The sequence below is a fragment of the Salminus brasiliensis genome, chromosome 1 (assembly GCF_030463535.1).
Source record: "Salminus brasiliensis chromosome 1, fSalBra1.hap2, whole genome shotgun sequence".
NCBI classification, from domain to species: domain Eukaryota; kingdom Metazoa; phylum Chordata; class Actinopteri; order Characiformes; family Bryconidae; genus Salminus; species Salminus brasiliensis.
In genome coordinates, this window is record NC_132878.1 from 90,990,799 (window position 1) to 91,006,309 (window position 15,511).

Consider the following 15,511-nt stretch of genomic DNA (forward strand, 5'->3'; position numbering starts at 1 on the left):
GCCTGAGGAATGTCTGAGCCCCTGCACTCTTGAGAGGCAGAGAGCCTCCACCAGAGAGATCGTAGTCCTGTTTCTGCTTCTGCTCACGGCGGCAATATTCTGATAATATCTGAACAGCTTCTGGAAGCACTGCAAATTAGAATGCAAGCCCAAGCTGCTTCTAGGCTTGCTAGATGATGCACGTTTTTTTAAGACACTTTTGATGATTCGAAAACAGGAAGCACTATCAGGTTTATCTGCAGGTGGGTGGCGCTTTATTTAGATGGGCCCCTGAAGATCCTCCACTGATACTCATATAGAACGAGCAGGTTTGATCAGGTTTGTGCTGGAGTTAGCATTACAACCGTAATCTGGTGATGAGGTTAAGGTCAGTGTAAATGTTTAACTCAGGACTTGGTGGGGGAGTTACATAGCATGTTAAGACTTTTGCAATTGTCCTCCAAAGCTTGTCAGTCAAATACAGCACTCTGTAGAGGTTTTCAGCCCAGAACTTGATGAATTTTTCATGCTGAAGAAAGTAGTAAGATCTTGTGAGCTAGTCTGAGGAACAAAGCTTGGCTCCAGGTTTCTCCTGGACACCCCCCAGTCTAGCCAGCACAGCAGGAAGGATGTGTTCAACTCCAGCAGCAGCAGCTCACCTGATTTACCATCAAACCAGGTGTTGATATGAGGAGAACTCTAAATAATACTAGACTCCATGAGGAGAACTTTGGAGATGTTCTAATGATGAACACAGTGATGGAGAACCATCAACCACAATTTCTGTAGGAATGTTATTAGTATTGATGAAATTATATTAAATTATATTTTACCGAGTAATTAAACCCTTGCTGCCCAGATAAGCAGCTTCATCAGCTGCCTAAAACTAAAACTGTGCTGTACTGTAATGTATAGTCTGTTCCTTTAGTTCTGCAGTGAGGCTACGAGGCTATAATGCTGCAAGCAAGTTATGAAAACTGTTGCACACTTATTAGCATCAAGCAAACTGCAAATCAAACTGTGTCTGATCTATAATTGACGTGCTTGTGTGGTTTCTGACTCAGCATGACGTACTGTTGTGTATAATTATGGGAAACATTTAGCCATGCAGTTAGCTAATTTAGTCTTAAACCCAGGCCTGAAATCAACCTGGAGAGAACACTGTGGGTTAAGGAAGGTGGTTAGCTACTTTTTCAGGCATCTGTACATTCTTAAAAATGAAACTAGAAGGGTTCAAAAAACTCTTCTTTTGATGTAGTGTGAAAACATTGGTTTTGAAATGTTCACTTCCCAGCCCGTAACGTCCATATCTGGAAATTGTGCTACAAAGAGCTTGTTTGGAATTCATTGTTTAATAATGTCACAGAACGCGACCACATTTATGTGGTGTATCTGCCTATTCAGCCTGCTGCAGTTTAGCCCCGCCCATTCAGGCTAAAGTTACAAGGAGTGTAGTTTAGCCTAGCCTGCCTTTTAAATGAAGCACAATCCAGAACTGCCAAGCAGAATCAGAGCTTTTACATATATCTGTTTTAAAGGAACAGTTACTAACATTACAGTTTCATTTGGGGGTGGGGTGGTGATTACAGTTGTTTGGATGGTTTGAGGGTATTGGGACACCTGCTCATTTGTTGTTTCTTCTGAAATCAAAGATACTAAAAAAAGAGGCCATGCTGCTTTTGTTGGAGTTACTGTCTCTACTGTCTAGGGAAGAAGGCTTTCTACTAGGTTTTAGAGGAGCACTGCTAAGGGGATTTAATTGCATTCAGCGACAAGAGCGTTAATGAGATCATGTTGGCTGTTGGACGATCACCACCCCACCTCATCATTCCCAACTCCCCAACTCATCCCAAGTATTGGATGTAGACCTGGCAAGACTTCTCCACAGGGACTAGACAAGCTGTGAGCCTGAATGCATTCATTAGAAGGAGTGACCATAAACATTTGGACATATAGTGTAATTATGTTATATACTGTTTATAAATAACAAACAGTGGATAGTCTGTACAGTGTTTTTCCTCCATGTCCGATTCACTTCCTGCAGCAAATTGTGAAGAAAAAAAAAGGGTGGATTGATATACACCTGATTAAACAAATGCATGCTATGTCAATATTCACATATCCAAGTGAACCCTTGATTACTAATAAAATGTCTGATTGTTGTCCAAGTTACAACTATAGTAAAACACTATCTGACTGGACTAATAAAACAAAGTCAGATTTACTGTTCATGTCTTTAATTGAGCACATTGAGAACATCCAAAGTGCAGGCTAGAAAAAGTAAGTGAATCTCTGGTTCATCAACTAGCAAAAGATGGCTTTACCGGTTAAATAAAAACACACAAAACCTGGTCCCTGACAAATCTGTTCTTCTCTAGAAAGACTGCAGATGGTTAATGTGAACCAAGACTGGATGCAAAAGTCTTTCAGAAGACCTCAGTAGATGATTTGTAGAGATTTATGAAGCTGGAACAGGCTACAGAAGCATTAAGAAAGACATGTTTCTATAACTCTGACTTATGATAATGTGATAATGATCACACAAGAATTTCTCAGTAATCAGTGCAGAAATACAGATTATTCCAAAGGGTTCACTTGCATTTTCTAGCCTGCACTCTGAATGTTGACTTCATGTGCTCAGTATAATACATGAACAGTTTAACTGTTTGTATGTTAGCTTATTACTTAGTTAGTTAGATTGTTTTGTCTATAATTTGTCTATTATGAAAAGTTAGAAAACAACCAGACCACATTTTATAAGCTATTAATGCAAATATTCAGGCAAGTCCAAAGAGTTCACTATTCAAATTTTTTTGCACTTGTTGACTTAATGAATCAAGTGAAAGCATTCATAATTAGAGCCCTGAACTGTTAGCCAAATTAGTGTTAAAGTTTTCAAAGCATTGTGCAATTTTTTATTTCGCAATTTCCCTTTAAGGAACCTATATTTGAGGACTGACCACATGTGCAATTAAGCTAACCAAACCCATTCAGTGTGGACATCTGACTGGATGTTGATGACCAGCTTTACTGGGAGATGGAATGGTGATTACAGCTGTGTCTGTATAGATTATATTGTTGTGCCCGACTTGCTCTCATTACTGTTTTTATTCAGCGTCATGAGGTCTCACACAAACAGCACTACAGCCTTACTTACGGCCACATCTTACCACCATGTGATCGCTATATAACCCACAAAGCCTTTGAAGCTGTCGTTTGAACTTTGGGCCAGATTTGGCACATGAATCTTTCCATCCACAAACTGTGTATTTTCTTGTTTGGCCGCGATGTCCTTGATTACACTCAGATTTCCAGCTTTTAGTTGTGCAATACAGAATAGTAAACTTTATGATGTTTGGGCTTTCCCTGCTTGTAGAAGCAGCAGCATACTTTTACTTGTTGTTTATCTGTACACTGTTTTTAGAAATCGGAGATGGGAGGGGAGGGGACAGACTTCCCCTTTCCTCAACACTCAATGTGATATTAAATGCCGGTGTCTGCTAGCTGCTGTAACAGAACTGGCAGTTAGTGCTTAGTGTCCTACAAGCGTGTTGATCTGTCCAGTAATGTTGCATTAGTGGCAGTTTACAAAGAAGTGATTGGCTGGCTTCATGTGACTCAGAGGAAGCACATGCTGGCCTTCACCCTCACAGCACTGGTCATTGTGTGATTGGGGAGATGTAGCTAGTGGATGGGAATTGTTTAATCAGCTTGTCTCCAGCTTTATTGGGTATATGAGGAGTGGCCTACAGGCACTGTGACTCTTGCGATTGCTCTGATGGAGCAGATTTATACATGGACCCTAATTGTGTGAAGACGGTAGGTATTGGGCCACCATTGGGCCAGAATTTTTGCCCATTCATCCAGAAGAGCATTTGTCAGACCAGACCCTTTTATGTGATATTGAATGAGAGTGACTGTCTTGCTGTCTCTGTTGTAGTTCATTCCAGAGATGTTCGATGGGGTTGAGGTCAGGGCTCTGTGCAGACCAGTCAGGTCAGGTCAAGTCTTCCACAGACTCACCCAGCCATGTCTTAATGGACTTTTCTTTGTGCACTGGGGCACAGTCAGTCATGCTGGAACAGAGAAAGGCCTTCCTCAGACTGATTCCACAAAGTTGTAAGCATACAATTGTCCAAAATGTCTGTTGTAAGTAAGGGGGCTCGGACAGGCCCTGAAAAACAACCCCATAGCATTATCCCTCTTCCACCAAACACTACAGGTGGCACAGTGCAGTCAGGCAGGTAACGTTCTCCGGGCATTCGCCAAACCCAGACTCGTTCGTGAGACTACCAGAGAGAGAAGCGTGATTCGTCACTCCACAGAACACGTTTTCACTGCTCCAGAGTCCAGTGACTCCATCCGTCGCTTGGCATTGTGCTTGGTGACATGAGGTTGGAAAATTTTTGTGTTGATGTTGATGGCAGAGGAGGTTTGGAACTCAAACTCAAACTGGCAGCAGAGCGTTGGAGACTTTTCTGCACTCTTCTCTGAGCTCAGCACTCAGCCCTGACCCCGCTCTGTAACTTTACGTGGTCTGACAGACACTCGGTGGCTGAGCTGCTCTCTGTGAGCTGTTCCTCCTAAACACCTCCAGTGATTAATAATAACACCACTCACAGCTGATGGAGGAAGATCTAGGAGGGAGGAAATTTCACCAGCTGACTTGTTGTTGAACAGTGGCTCTGATTCCAGTACCACACTGGAGTTCATTAAGCTCTTTGGAACCACATATTTAGCAAATCCCGTTCCATCACTGTAATAAGGGTGGTAGCAAACTGCAAGACAACCTGCTTCAGTCTGCTAAACACTGAAGGTTGGAAGAAGCTTCACCTTTTAACAGGATAAGGATCTAAAGCACTGGATCAAAGCAACACAGGAGCAGTTGAACAACAAAAAGGTGAATCCTCTACTAAGACCAAGTCAAAGTCCAGATCTTAATCCAATGGCAGTGTTTAAAAAAATCCACACGCATAATCCAACTAACATGAATGACCTGGAGAAAATCTGTAAGGCAAAATGGAAAAATCATTCCCAAACAGTGAGCAAAGCTGGTAGAAACGTACAGACAGACTTGCTTCCAAGTAGCTTTTGCCAAGTAATCTGTCATTTAGGCTACGTTCACACTGCAGTGGCCCAAATCTGGTTTTCACTTAGCATATGGGAGCACTCTGTAGTTCTATAATTCCAGACTGTATCCATCTGTTTCTCTGCATACTCTGTTAGCTTCCTTTCACCCTGATCTTCAATGCTCGGGACCCCATAAAACTGACCACCACAGAGCAGGTAGTATTGGGGAGGTGGGTCATTCTCAGCTCTGCTGATTAACTAATAGGTTCAGGTTCAGCTGAAGAGATAGTTTTAAGTGTTTTAATGACAGAAATACTACACTACATGAAAGTAGCAGCAGTGTGCACAATCATGCATAATTATGTAGTAATTATTCCAACTTCTCCTCCAGCTTTTTGTGGAAAATGTTACTTTGCTCAAAAAGGAATGGCTTGACCAGACATGCCAAGGAGGCTGGCAGTGCTTGGGAGTTATTAGCCACCGATTAGCCTGATGTAATTTGGTAACATTGGAAACTTTAGCTTGTTTTAACTGCACTATTCCATTAGGGTCACCACCCAGGCAGGAACAGCCCCTGATTTCCACAGAAATACTGAGTCAGAGGGAATGAAACCCATCGTCTTCTATGTAAGAGCTGCATGAGGCTGTTTACATGCTTTACTGTAATCCCGCACAGCTGTGAAGAGCAGGGCAGGTCTCCTCAGCTGCTTCTCCACATGAGCTGCAGATGAAAGGCTCTGAGATGAAAAGGTGGGGGGGCCCGTGCCGAACTCCCACAGGAAGCTCAAGGCAGTACAGGAACGCTCAGAGTAAACACCCTGTTTATGCGTTTAGTGCACTGGCTGTAAGTAAACCCCAATGCTGGGCTTGCTTAAACACTTAGACGTAAAGTAAAGCTGTAAACTTGTGTAGAAGGAGTGTATATCCAGGGCAAATGGTCATTTACATCTTCTGATTATTTTGGTCATCCAGCACAACAAAAACAGAGCTGAAAAACAGGCCAGTTCCCCTCCAAAACTTTACATTAACCCCGCCCACCAGCAAAGGCCTTTCAGTCTTTCAGCCTTTCGAGGCTAACAAGGCTAAAAGCTAACACTCGGCTAACGTTGTCGTCCTTGTCGTTCCACCTAGCAACACCATAGCATAGAAACCACCTCGGATACCACAGCAACCATCTAGCAACAGCCTAGAAATGGGAACCACTTAAGCTGTGCCACAGTTATGGGTTTTCTTTCAGGAAATGCCCTTTTTTTAGTTTTCTTCATAAGTCAGTTGGTTTGACGCGACTGTGCTTTTCTGTGTGTGTTCTCAGGGGAGTGTGTGCTACAGAGAGCAGTCCTGGTGAGGAAGAAGCTGTCTCCTAAAGAAGGAGGAGGCTGGCTGTCCGGAACTTTGTTCTGCACTCACTTTAGAGTCGCCTTTGTACCGCAGGACAGTCCACGACCAGATGTAAGTACAACACACACATACACCCAGCTGGAGGTTTAGAATTCTGCTGCACCCAACTGCAAACGTAAGGGTCCAGTATACTGGCTGCTAAATTTGGTTGGTGTGGCGTAACAGGTAACACCACTACCTGTCAATAAGCTTCCACACCATGTGGGAGACCAGGGTTCGATTCCTGGTCTGGGTGACTGTGCTGTGCTACACCAATAAGAGTCCTTGGGCAAGACTCCCATCACTACATTGGCCCACATCTGTAATATGAGTAACCTTGTAAGTCGCTCTGGAGTAGAGCGTCAGCTAAATGCCGTAAATGTAAATTTCCTTCAGGATCAATAAATCTATTTATCTATCTCTCTGTCTATCTGCCTGTCTAACGATCTATCCATCTATCTAGGCAGTTTGGCCCTTTTAGTAGCAGTGTTGAGCACTTGTAGGTGAGGGGTCCTATTAGATATATTAAGTCATGATATATATATATATATATATATATATATATATATATATATATATATATATATATATATATATATATATATAATTTTTTTTTTTTTTTTACTTTACCCTTAAATGTAGCCAAAACATGTTTTACATGTTACTTCAAACACCTTTATTTTGCGAGCCCCTATAGAGTCAAATTTTGATGCAGTTTTACCTTTATATAGTAGCTTTACAACCATTTTGATGCTCTGATGACCGTAATTGGGAGAATTGCGTCTCTGTCATTCCCACTTCGGACTGGAGCCCTGCTACAGTGCCTGCTACAGTGCAAGACCTCTCTCCATAATTGTGGGTAACCTAAGTCATATTTGTGTACTATGTCAGTCCACATGCTTCTATCACTTCAGATTGAAGAAATGCATGTGCACATGAGTCCACAAGGGGGCGCTCAAGGTGCGATTTCTACTTCCTAATAGGCTCGGGCAGTATAACTAATTTAACGGTATTTAAAAATGTTGACTGTATTTCAAATTACGTGTCTGATTTGTCAAATCTGTTCTGTGTCCATTAAGCTCATTTCCTATGTGTATTTAAAAGAGCCACAAGGTGGGGGTGCTGTGGGGATTAATGATTAATGATGTCAAGCTTTAAAAACAGGTGGGCAGAAAAAACAAGCCTACCGTAGTTGTAATGTTAGTGGCGCTCAGTTCGACTGAAAGGCAAGTCTACTTGATGTGCCTGAAAGACCATTCACATGACTCAGATATGCTCTCAGATATGAGGCATTATCCTCTAAACGGGTGGATTTGAGCCTCAGTTAGCTGAAACACGGTCTGTGCTGTGGTGTTTAACCAGTTACCTAACTTATCTAGTCCTTCATAGCCTCGGCTACAAGTCCAAAGACAGCAGAACCAGTCTCTCATTGCGCCTTTCTGTTACTTCCAGCACCAGTTGCTGGACTTCGCTCTCACACGGTTGCTCAGCAGTTAGTTAACAGCAGCTGTGTATAGTTTGGCCTAATGTATTGTTTATCAGTCTCCTTGTTGGCCTTCCCAGAAAACACATTTCGGTGGAACCCTAGTCTATGAGAGACTGTGGCTATGTGAGACTATATAATGCAACATTATTGAGTCATTTTATTATATTTTTTTATTTTTTATAAAAAAATTGTCCTTGTTTGGCTGGTGGACCATATTTAGAGTACGGGGGGAGCCTGTGTAGATTTGCTGCACTACCACTTTAAGAAAGTTTCTTCTGCGTCCACATCCAGCAGGTGCTGCAGTAAGTCGCCGTGCAAAGTAGGTCGAGGCTGGCGCTCAGCCATAGATTAACCAGGTGGAGAAGCTTCATCTATCTCTCTAATAGTGCTCAAGCTTCCCAATATCCATATTTCTGCTGCCAGGCCAGTTTCATGTGTCTGGTTTCGTATCCGGCTCAGACAGTATCTCTGCAGATGAATTGTCCACTGACGTCTGCTTTGCATAGTTGTGGGTTCCAGGGCCTGAGCTCCTTCCTCTTTCCTCCTGGTTTAGGACAATGCTGATCCGGTGCTCCTTGGAGACCACGATGTGGCGCTGGCATCCATTGAGAAGGTCGTGGCTGGTAAGGTGGATGGACTTTAAGGGTCCAGTATACACATAATAAGATAAGATAAGATAAGATAGTCCTTTATTAGTCCCGCAGTGGGGAAATTCACAATTAGGTGTGATAAATGTGTTTTTGTGGAGTATTGCTAGTATTTTTATTATTTATATTTATTATTTCACCAGTTTTATTTAGTGTAATTAAGATTCTTAATAAAGTGATTTAATGCAAAATAAAAAAAATAAAAATTAGAAAGTTTCATTTGATTCAAATCATGATTTTTTTTTATAAACATGGATTCAGTGCATTATTAAGTCTAAAGGCTCACCACAATTTCACCACATTTGATTCCCTGTTTAATCTCTGTTTCAGTGGGACCATCCCGGACCAAATTAGTGACCCCCAACTCCTCTCTGAAGTTCACCCCAGAGGAGCTGATCCTGTACTGCAGAGACCTGCGGGTGCTCTGCTTCCTGTTCGATCGGCTCACTCCTGACACCCAGGCTGTAGAGGTGTGTGTGTGTGTGTGTGTGTGTGTGTGTGTGTGTGTGTGTGTGTGTAGAAACAGTGTAGCTCTTAGTCAAATAATGAGAGCTTATGTCCCAATAAATAGGGTCCTCATGAACTCGCTTTCAACGGTCTAAAGTTGTCTCTAACCCACTGTGTACTAGTAACACTTCTCCCACTCAGCATTTAGCTCTTACTGCATTAAATGCAACCACAAGGGTCACCACACAACACCACAATCAGTATATCTGACCGACCCGTCATAAGATAAACCAAGGGCTGTCTTAGGCTGACTGTCCTATGACAGACCCACCCCTCCTGCAGCAGCGGAAAATTACAGTATTATTTGGATTGTGCAAAGTTTTTCAGTTTAGCCATTTAACTGTGTTTAATAGCTAATTTATCAAGGATTTCAACCTGGTTCACAAAATCAGATCTGCTATATGATAGGGAGCTGCAGGAGTCGGGTCAGATTTGCAATGAGTTGAGAACGATAACTGATCATCCATGATTACACCAAGGCTTTGTGCTTCTGCAGATAGATTGACCAGTGAGTTCTCGAAGGAGATGGCCAGATCATTGTTCTTCAGGCGGGAGAAAATCTCGTTAAGTAGTAGAAAATCTCATTAGAGCTCTTCACAGTGTGAGCACAAAATGCTCAGAGGTCAGTTGCTGCTTTTAACAGAAGGGAGTTGGGTTAATTTAAAAGGAACTTAACATTAAACATTTAAAGACCCAATTTTATCTCCCTGTCATTGACTCAGAATCTGTAGGCTGGAGCTAACCACCACCAACTCTGTCAAATCTGGCGAAAAATGATGTAGTGTAAGCCCGGCTTTAGGTGTGCAGGTAGCACATTGCTACTTGGTGGGGTGTAAGCTTTCAAATCGTAGCCTCAGTGTTAAAATCCTGAGCGTTCAACTATATTTGGGGTGAAGGGGGTAATCGTTTACATTTTTAGTGAGCTGTTTCTTTAACAGTGACTGTTACTCACTGTGATTCCTCTGCAGATTACATACACCATTGCCAAGACATACCAGCCTCTGAAGCCTGGAACTGTCCTGTCCTTCCAGAACGCTGCTTTGGGTAGCATTGGTAAGTAAATTCAACACACGCTTACCGTAGTCCACCCTCACAGTCATCTAAAGGCATTAGTCACGTTAGCAGCCTGCAGTTTAAACAATCATTCTTAATTGAAGAGGTGGGGTATGTATGTGTCTTGGGGGGGGGGGGGGAATTCCTCAGTTGTAAAACACTTGTATTCCCATAAAAGAACAATCAGAACAGGATGTGATAGGAGCAGGTACAGCATGTGAGTGTGCACTGACTGCCGGGTGTCCTCCATATCGTCTGGTCAGCTGCATTTGACATTCAAATGAAATCATATGAAGAAACGCGAACCAGGCGGAGCGGCTCGGAGGGAAAAAGTGCTCGTCAGCCAGATGAATAATGGAAAGAAATTTGACCTGGGCCACCTCCTGGCCTCTGCTCAACCCTGTCAAGATCTGTGTGTGTGGTCAGTTCATGTTCATTGCACCGGGACACTGCCTCCATATCGTCACTACAGCAAACAAATTGATTTGACGGCTCTGCCAAGCACAACCTCGGAGCCGGTCCAAGGGCTTTAGGTCTGGGCTGCTGGTTTTATTATTATTAGTTCAAATAATAGTTAGTGTAAACCTAAATCTGGCCTTGTCTTATGTAAAAAAATAATATATATATATATTGATATAGTCAATATAAGGTCAATATAAACTTAATACATCATACACTATCTGGACAAAAATATTGGGACACCTATTCTGATGTCTAGTATCTGGCTTGGAAAATCAGAACTGTTCTGTGATACCCCTGAGCATCACTACAGACAAGCTTATTTATTGTTGTTTCTGAAATCAAGGGTATTAAAAAAATTATGATCACCACCCCCCACCACCCACCTCATCCTCAACTCCCTAACTCGTGCCACAAGCCTGTAAACACAGCATTAACTATGCTATGCTAGTTGAAATGGCTGCAGTGGCAACGAGAGAGAGGAACTTGTCGAACGTTAGATGCTCATGTCTCATGTGGAGTCTCTTCTTTAGAAATGAAGCAGTTCCTGAGTAACCGGCGGCGGGACCCTGGAATGAATTGGTTCGAGAGTTCAGCAGACTGGGAGCAGGAGCTGGAGAGAACTGGCGCCACCGGCTGGAGGGTCAGCTCCGTCAATGACCGCTTTGAAATGTCCACCAGGTATGTGTGATCATCTCCACAAGCTCAAAGATAAAGATCAGCCTCATTAGAGGTGCTGTGGTTCAGCTGGATTACTACAATCAACCATTTTTTGGTGCATTGCTCCATTCTTGATTAACAATTGTTGCTTCATTGATCAGTGATTCTCACCCATCCATTCACTTGTCCGTACACCCACCCACTCGTCCGCTCACCCACCTACCAGCTGACCCTCCCGTCCGTAGGCCTACCCTCCCGTCCGTCCACCCACCCATCCGTCGTCCGTCCTCCCACCCATCCAATTTCACCCAACCACCCTCCATCCCTCCCACACCCTCCCATCTATCCACTATCCACACATCTATCTACACATCCATCCACCATCCACCCATCCATCCACCATCCATACACCATGCACCCACTCATACACTCACAAACCTGTCCAGTTCCACCCACCCTCAGACCCTCTCACTGTCTCATTCTATCAATCTGCCACCCTCTCACTCTACTACCCTCTCGCCCTTCCATCCATCCACCATCCATTCACCATGCACCCACTCATACACTCACCAACCAGTCCAATTCCAACCACCCTCCCATCCTTCCACCCTCCCATCCTTCCACCCATGCACCTACCCAGCCATCCATCCACGCAGCCACTCATCCAATCACCCTCCCATCCACCTGTCCATCAAATTTCATGATGGAGCTATTTCATGATGAATAGACCAATAGAAAAGCTCCAAAAAAACTTTTACATTGACTTCCATTGAACGTTCAGAAGGTTTTTTTCTTCTCCTCTGAAGTTCTCATTTAGCAGATTTTGTTTTGCGTAACAGCAACAACATATGTTAAATTTGACTGAGCCTACAAACAAACCTGTTTGCACAAAAGTACAGACCTGCATTGTAGTTGATCCTGTTTTCTTCTTCCCAGCCTCTCCAGGTTTAACGTGGTTCCTCAGAAGGTCCTTGACACAGAGCTGAAGAAAACATTCGCCCATTTCAACGAGGGGCGCATCCCTGTGAGTTAGAATAACTCACCATTTATTACCGTCCACAGCTTCCAACATTCCACACATCTGGCTCTGCATCCACACAGTTGTCATTTGTAGGATTTTTATTGTGAACGTGAGGAACGTTTTCACCGTGATTTATGAGCTTCTCTCTGTTCAGCGCTGGTCTTGGCGGCATCCCCATGGCAGCGACCTGCTACGGATGGCCAGCTTCCAGAACAACATCTACCACGAGAAGGACGATATTCGGTATGTAGACCTTTAAGATGTGACCACAATGATTAGTATTGGGTCTTGATTGATAAATCACCGGTTGCTGTCTGTGAGGGTTTGTTTGCATTCAGCACAGAGATTCAGCATTACTGAGGTCAGGTTCTGATGTTGAATGATCCGTTATTGATCATAATTGCTACTGTAAATAATTGCTGATGTAAATCACAGCAACACAGGCTGAACTAATAAAGCCACTAAAGTTTCATATACCCTCATTGGTTGTAAGAATGTACAAACGGTAACTAACCTTGCTGTCTGTGCTCTACAGGAATCTGGAGCTAATTCTTTTCGGCGGGCAGCCGCAGTGTATAGTGGTGGATCTCGGGGAGGAGATGCCTTCACCTGCAGATGTGCAGCTCGCACATACGCGCCTGCGCAGCCTGTGCCTTGGGGGTCAGTACTGAGGAGTTTATTCTGCTTGTGTTAGGCCAGTTGTTCCCAACCCTGATCCTGTGGCTCCCCTGCCCATGCAGACTGTAGTGTTTTCCCTGCTTCCACTAGTGCTTAATCTATTGGCGGATTAATAAATCATTCCTGAGGTGAAGTGGGAGTGTTGATGCAGAAAAACATTAACATTTGTAGAGCAGCGGTACTCCAGGCCCACTGGTGGGAACCCATCTGTTTGTGAGGCCAGTCTAAAAACATTACTCATTATTTGTTCTCTACTGGCTCCATAATGGTAGTAGAGTGCTTGGGCCCCAGTGATTGCCACTTGCTATATATTTTGAAGACTGACACTCAGTTGTCCACCAAAATCAGTGTATTCTACATTTATTTTAAATAAAAAAACAGGCATTACCTGGCTGTTGTGCTAACAATGATTATTTACGCACATTTGGATCATTTCTACCCACTGTGTCAAAGCTGATTGGCCCATTAAAATGATACACTTTATCAGGGAATAATGATATTAGCTGCTGCTGTCATTAGACCCATCAAACTCCTCTAATCTACACAACAGAATGCAGCGGCACGGGTCGTCTTCAGTGTTTCTAAGTTCAGCCATGTTCATCTCCACTGCTGCGTTCTCTCTTCACTGGCTTCCTGTAGCTGCTGCCCAGGTCATCAGATTCAAACCCTTGACGCTGGCCTACAAAGCCAAGAACAGACCAGCCCCTTCGTACTTGATGGCAATGGTCAAAAGCTGATCCGCACCAAGAGCCCTTCCAGCTTTAAGTAAGGCTCTGCTTGACCCGCCATCCCTTAAAATCTACGGAAGACAAGCGTCCAGGCTTTTTTCTGTCCTGGTGGAATGAACTTCCCTTGGGTGTCCAAACAGCAGAGTCTAACGCTTGCTGTCTTCAAACCCAGACTGAAGACCCTCCTCTTCTGAGAGTACTTGGGTGAAGAGTAGAGTACATTATAGAGTAGAGTCTCTTTATTGACTTGTGTTTAGTAGAGTCTAAGCTTAGAGGCTTCTTTGAATTCTAGTCTATATAAACTAGCTGAGGTTATTCTTGAGTAAACAGTGAAGCACTGTTTTAGCAAGTCTGCTAAATATCGTAATTGTAAATGTAAATGTTCTTACTCTAACAGACCTGATTCAGCACTACAAGTGGCTAATGATTAGCCAGGGATGTTAATCCAGTGTGTTTTAGAGCAGGGAACACAAGACACTGCAGGGCTGGAGTTGAGAAACGCTGCCAAGTGTCATCCTAACAAAAGCTATGGTTGACCTTTGCTCTCCATTGTAAAGCCGTTCATGCTTGGAACTAGTGTGATCAGCTTAGTTCGTAAAGGCAGCGTTCCTTAAAGCCTACATTCAGCTAACCGAAGCTTACAAGGGTAATGCCGAGGCCAACACTCCTTCTCGAGCTTACAGGCTTGCATACTCTCTGTGGTGTCGTTCTGGCTGTCGCATTGAAACTCTAATACGGCAGGTGGTGTAATGGCCTTTTATGGTCGTTTCCGTGACTGTTGGAGAGGACTGCGTGCTGCACGCATGCTGACTCTTTAGCATCAAACAGTTACAAAGGTTTTCCCTTTCCAGGAGACATGTCTAAGCAGATTTCATATAAGATGTTACCTTCACATGCTCAAGTTTTTAAAACTGGACATTAAACCATTAAATTTTAAAAGCTTCCTTTTTGAGACTGAGGAGAATGTCAAGCTCTGCTCCTGCTTCAGATCCACAGCTGTTTCCGTCCATCCTTCCACTGCAAAATATGACTACTATAATTACTAGCTGATCAAAAACTCAAAACGGACTGAAAAAAAAGAAACGGTTGACTGTTGAAGCTGCTGCTGCTGCCCCCAGAACAATGAACTACCCACCCCAGAGTCCAGACCTCCATGTCATTGAATGCATAAGGAATGATCTGGATGGTGAGAGGCAGGAAATGCTGTTAGATGTCTAACACTGAACTTTGCAGGTGTGGAAACATCTCCCAGCAGATATCTGCAGATTTCTCCTTATTCGAACCAACAGAGCACAATTGGCCTTGCTCTCTCAGTGGTGGGTTGATGGCACCTCCTGCCCACAGCACTCCTAGAGTGATCTGAGCATCTGTTAGCTGTTGAATCTGAGCTGTTCCTCTGATGCTGGAGTAGGAGAGGACTTTGTCCTGGAGCTGAATTAAAGGAAAAAGGAGAAGCTCTGAAGACTCACAGCTGATATAAGATTTGGTTGTTGAGGCTTCTTTGTAACTTAAATAGATGTTTTCCATCTTTATTTTCCTGATGCTAAAAAATTGATACTGTTATTGAGCGTTTTGGCTGGAAATAAGGGAAATGAAGGGGTCTCTAATTTCACACAGTGCCAGATGGTCCATAAGAGCAGAAACTGGGCCACAGAATGTGTTTTTGTTGTTGTTATTGTTTTACAGCCTCACATTCTGCTAGTGGTTTAGCCCACACTGACCCACAAAATTCCTCAAAGTGCTGTGTTTGCGTCACCCTCACATGCCTCCAGCAGGAGCTGTGGTCTCACAGCCCCTCTTCACATGCTACTGCGTAGCCTTGTGATGTTCCTGGTCCAGCTCGTCT

At 43.5% G+C, this 15,511-nt stretch overlaps 1 protein-coding gene across 1 annotated transcript in view; it reads left to right on the forward strand.

Annotated features, from left to right (window-relative positions):
* Positions 1-15,511, forward strand: part of mtmr11 (myotubularin related protein 11) — a 55,906-nt gene that overhangs the window by 25,671 nt on the left and 14,724 nt on the right. The window contains exons 3-10 of the mRNA XM_072692380.1: positions 6,362-6,498; positions 8,466-8,535; positions 8,890-9,029; positions 10,035-10,119; positions 11,112-11,259; positions 12,175-12,262; positions 12,414-12,502; positions 12,795-12,919. Coding sequence (XP_072548481.1) covers positions 6,362-6,498; positions 8,466-8,535; positions 8,890-9,029; positions 10,035-10,119; positions 11,112-11,259; positions 12,175-12,262; positions 12,414-12,502; positions 12,795-12,919 — 882 coding nt within the window. The remainder of the gene's footprint in view (positions 1-6,361; positions 6,499-8,465; positions 8,536-8,889; positions 9,030-10,034; positions 10,120-11,111; positions 11,260-12,174; positions 12,263-12,413; positions 12,503-12,794; positions 12,920-15,511) is intronic.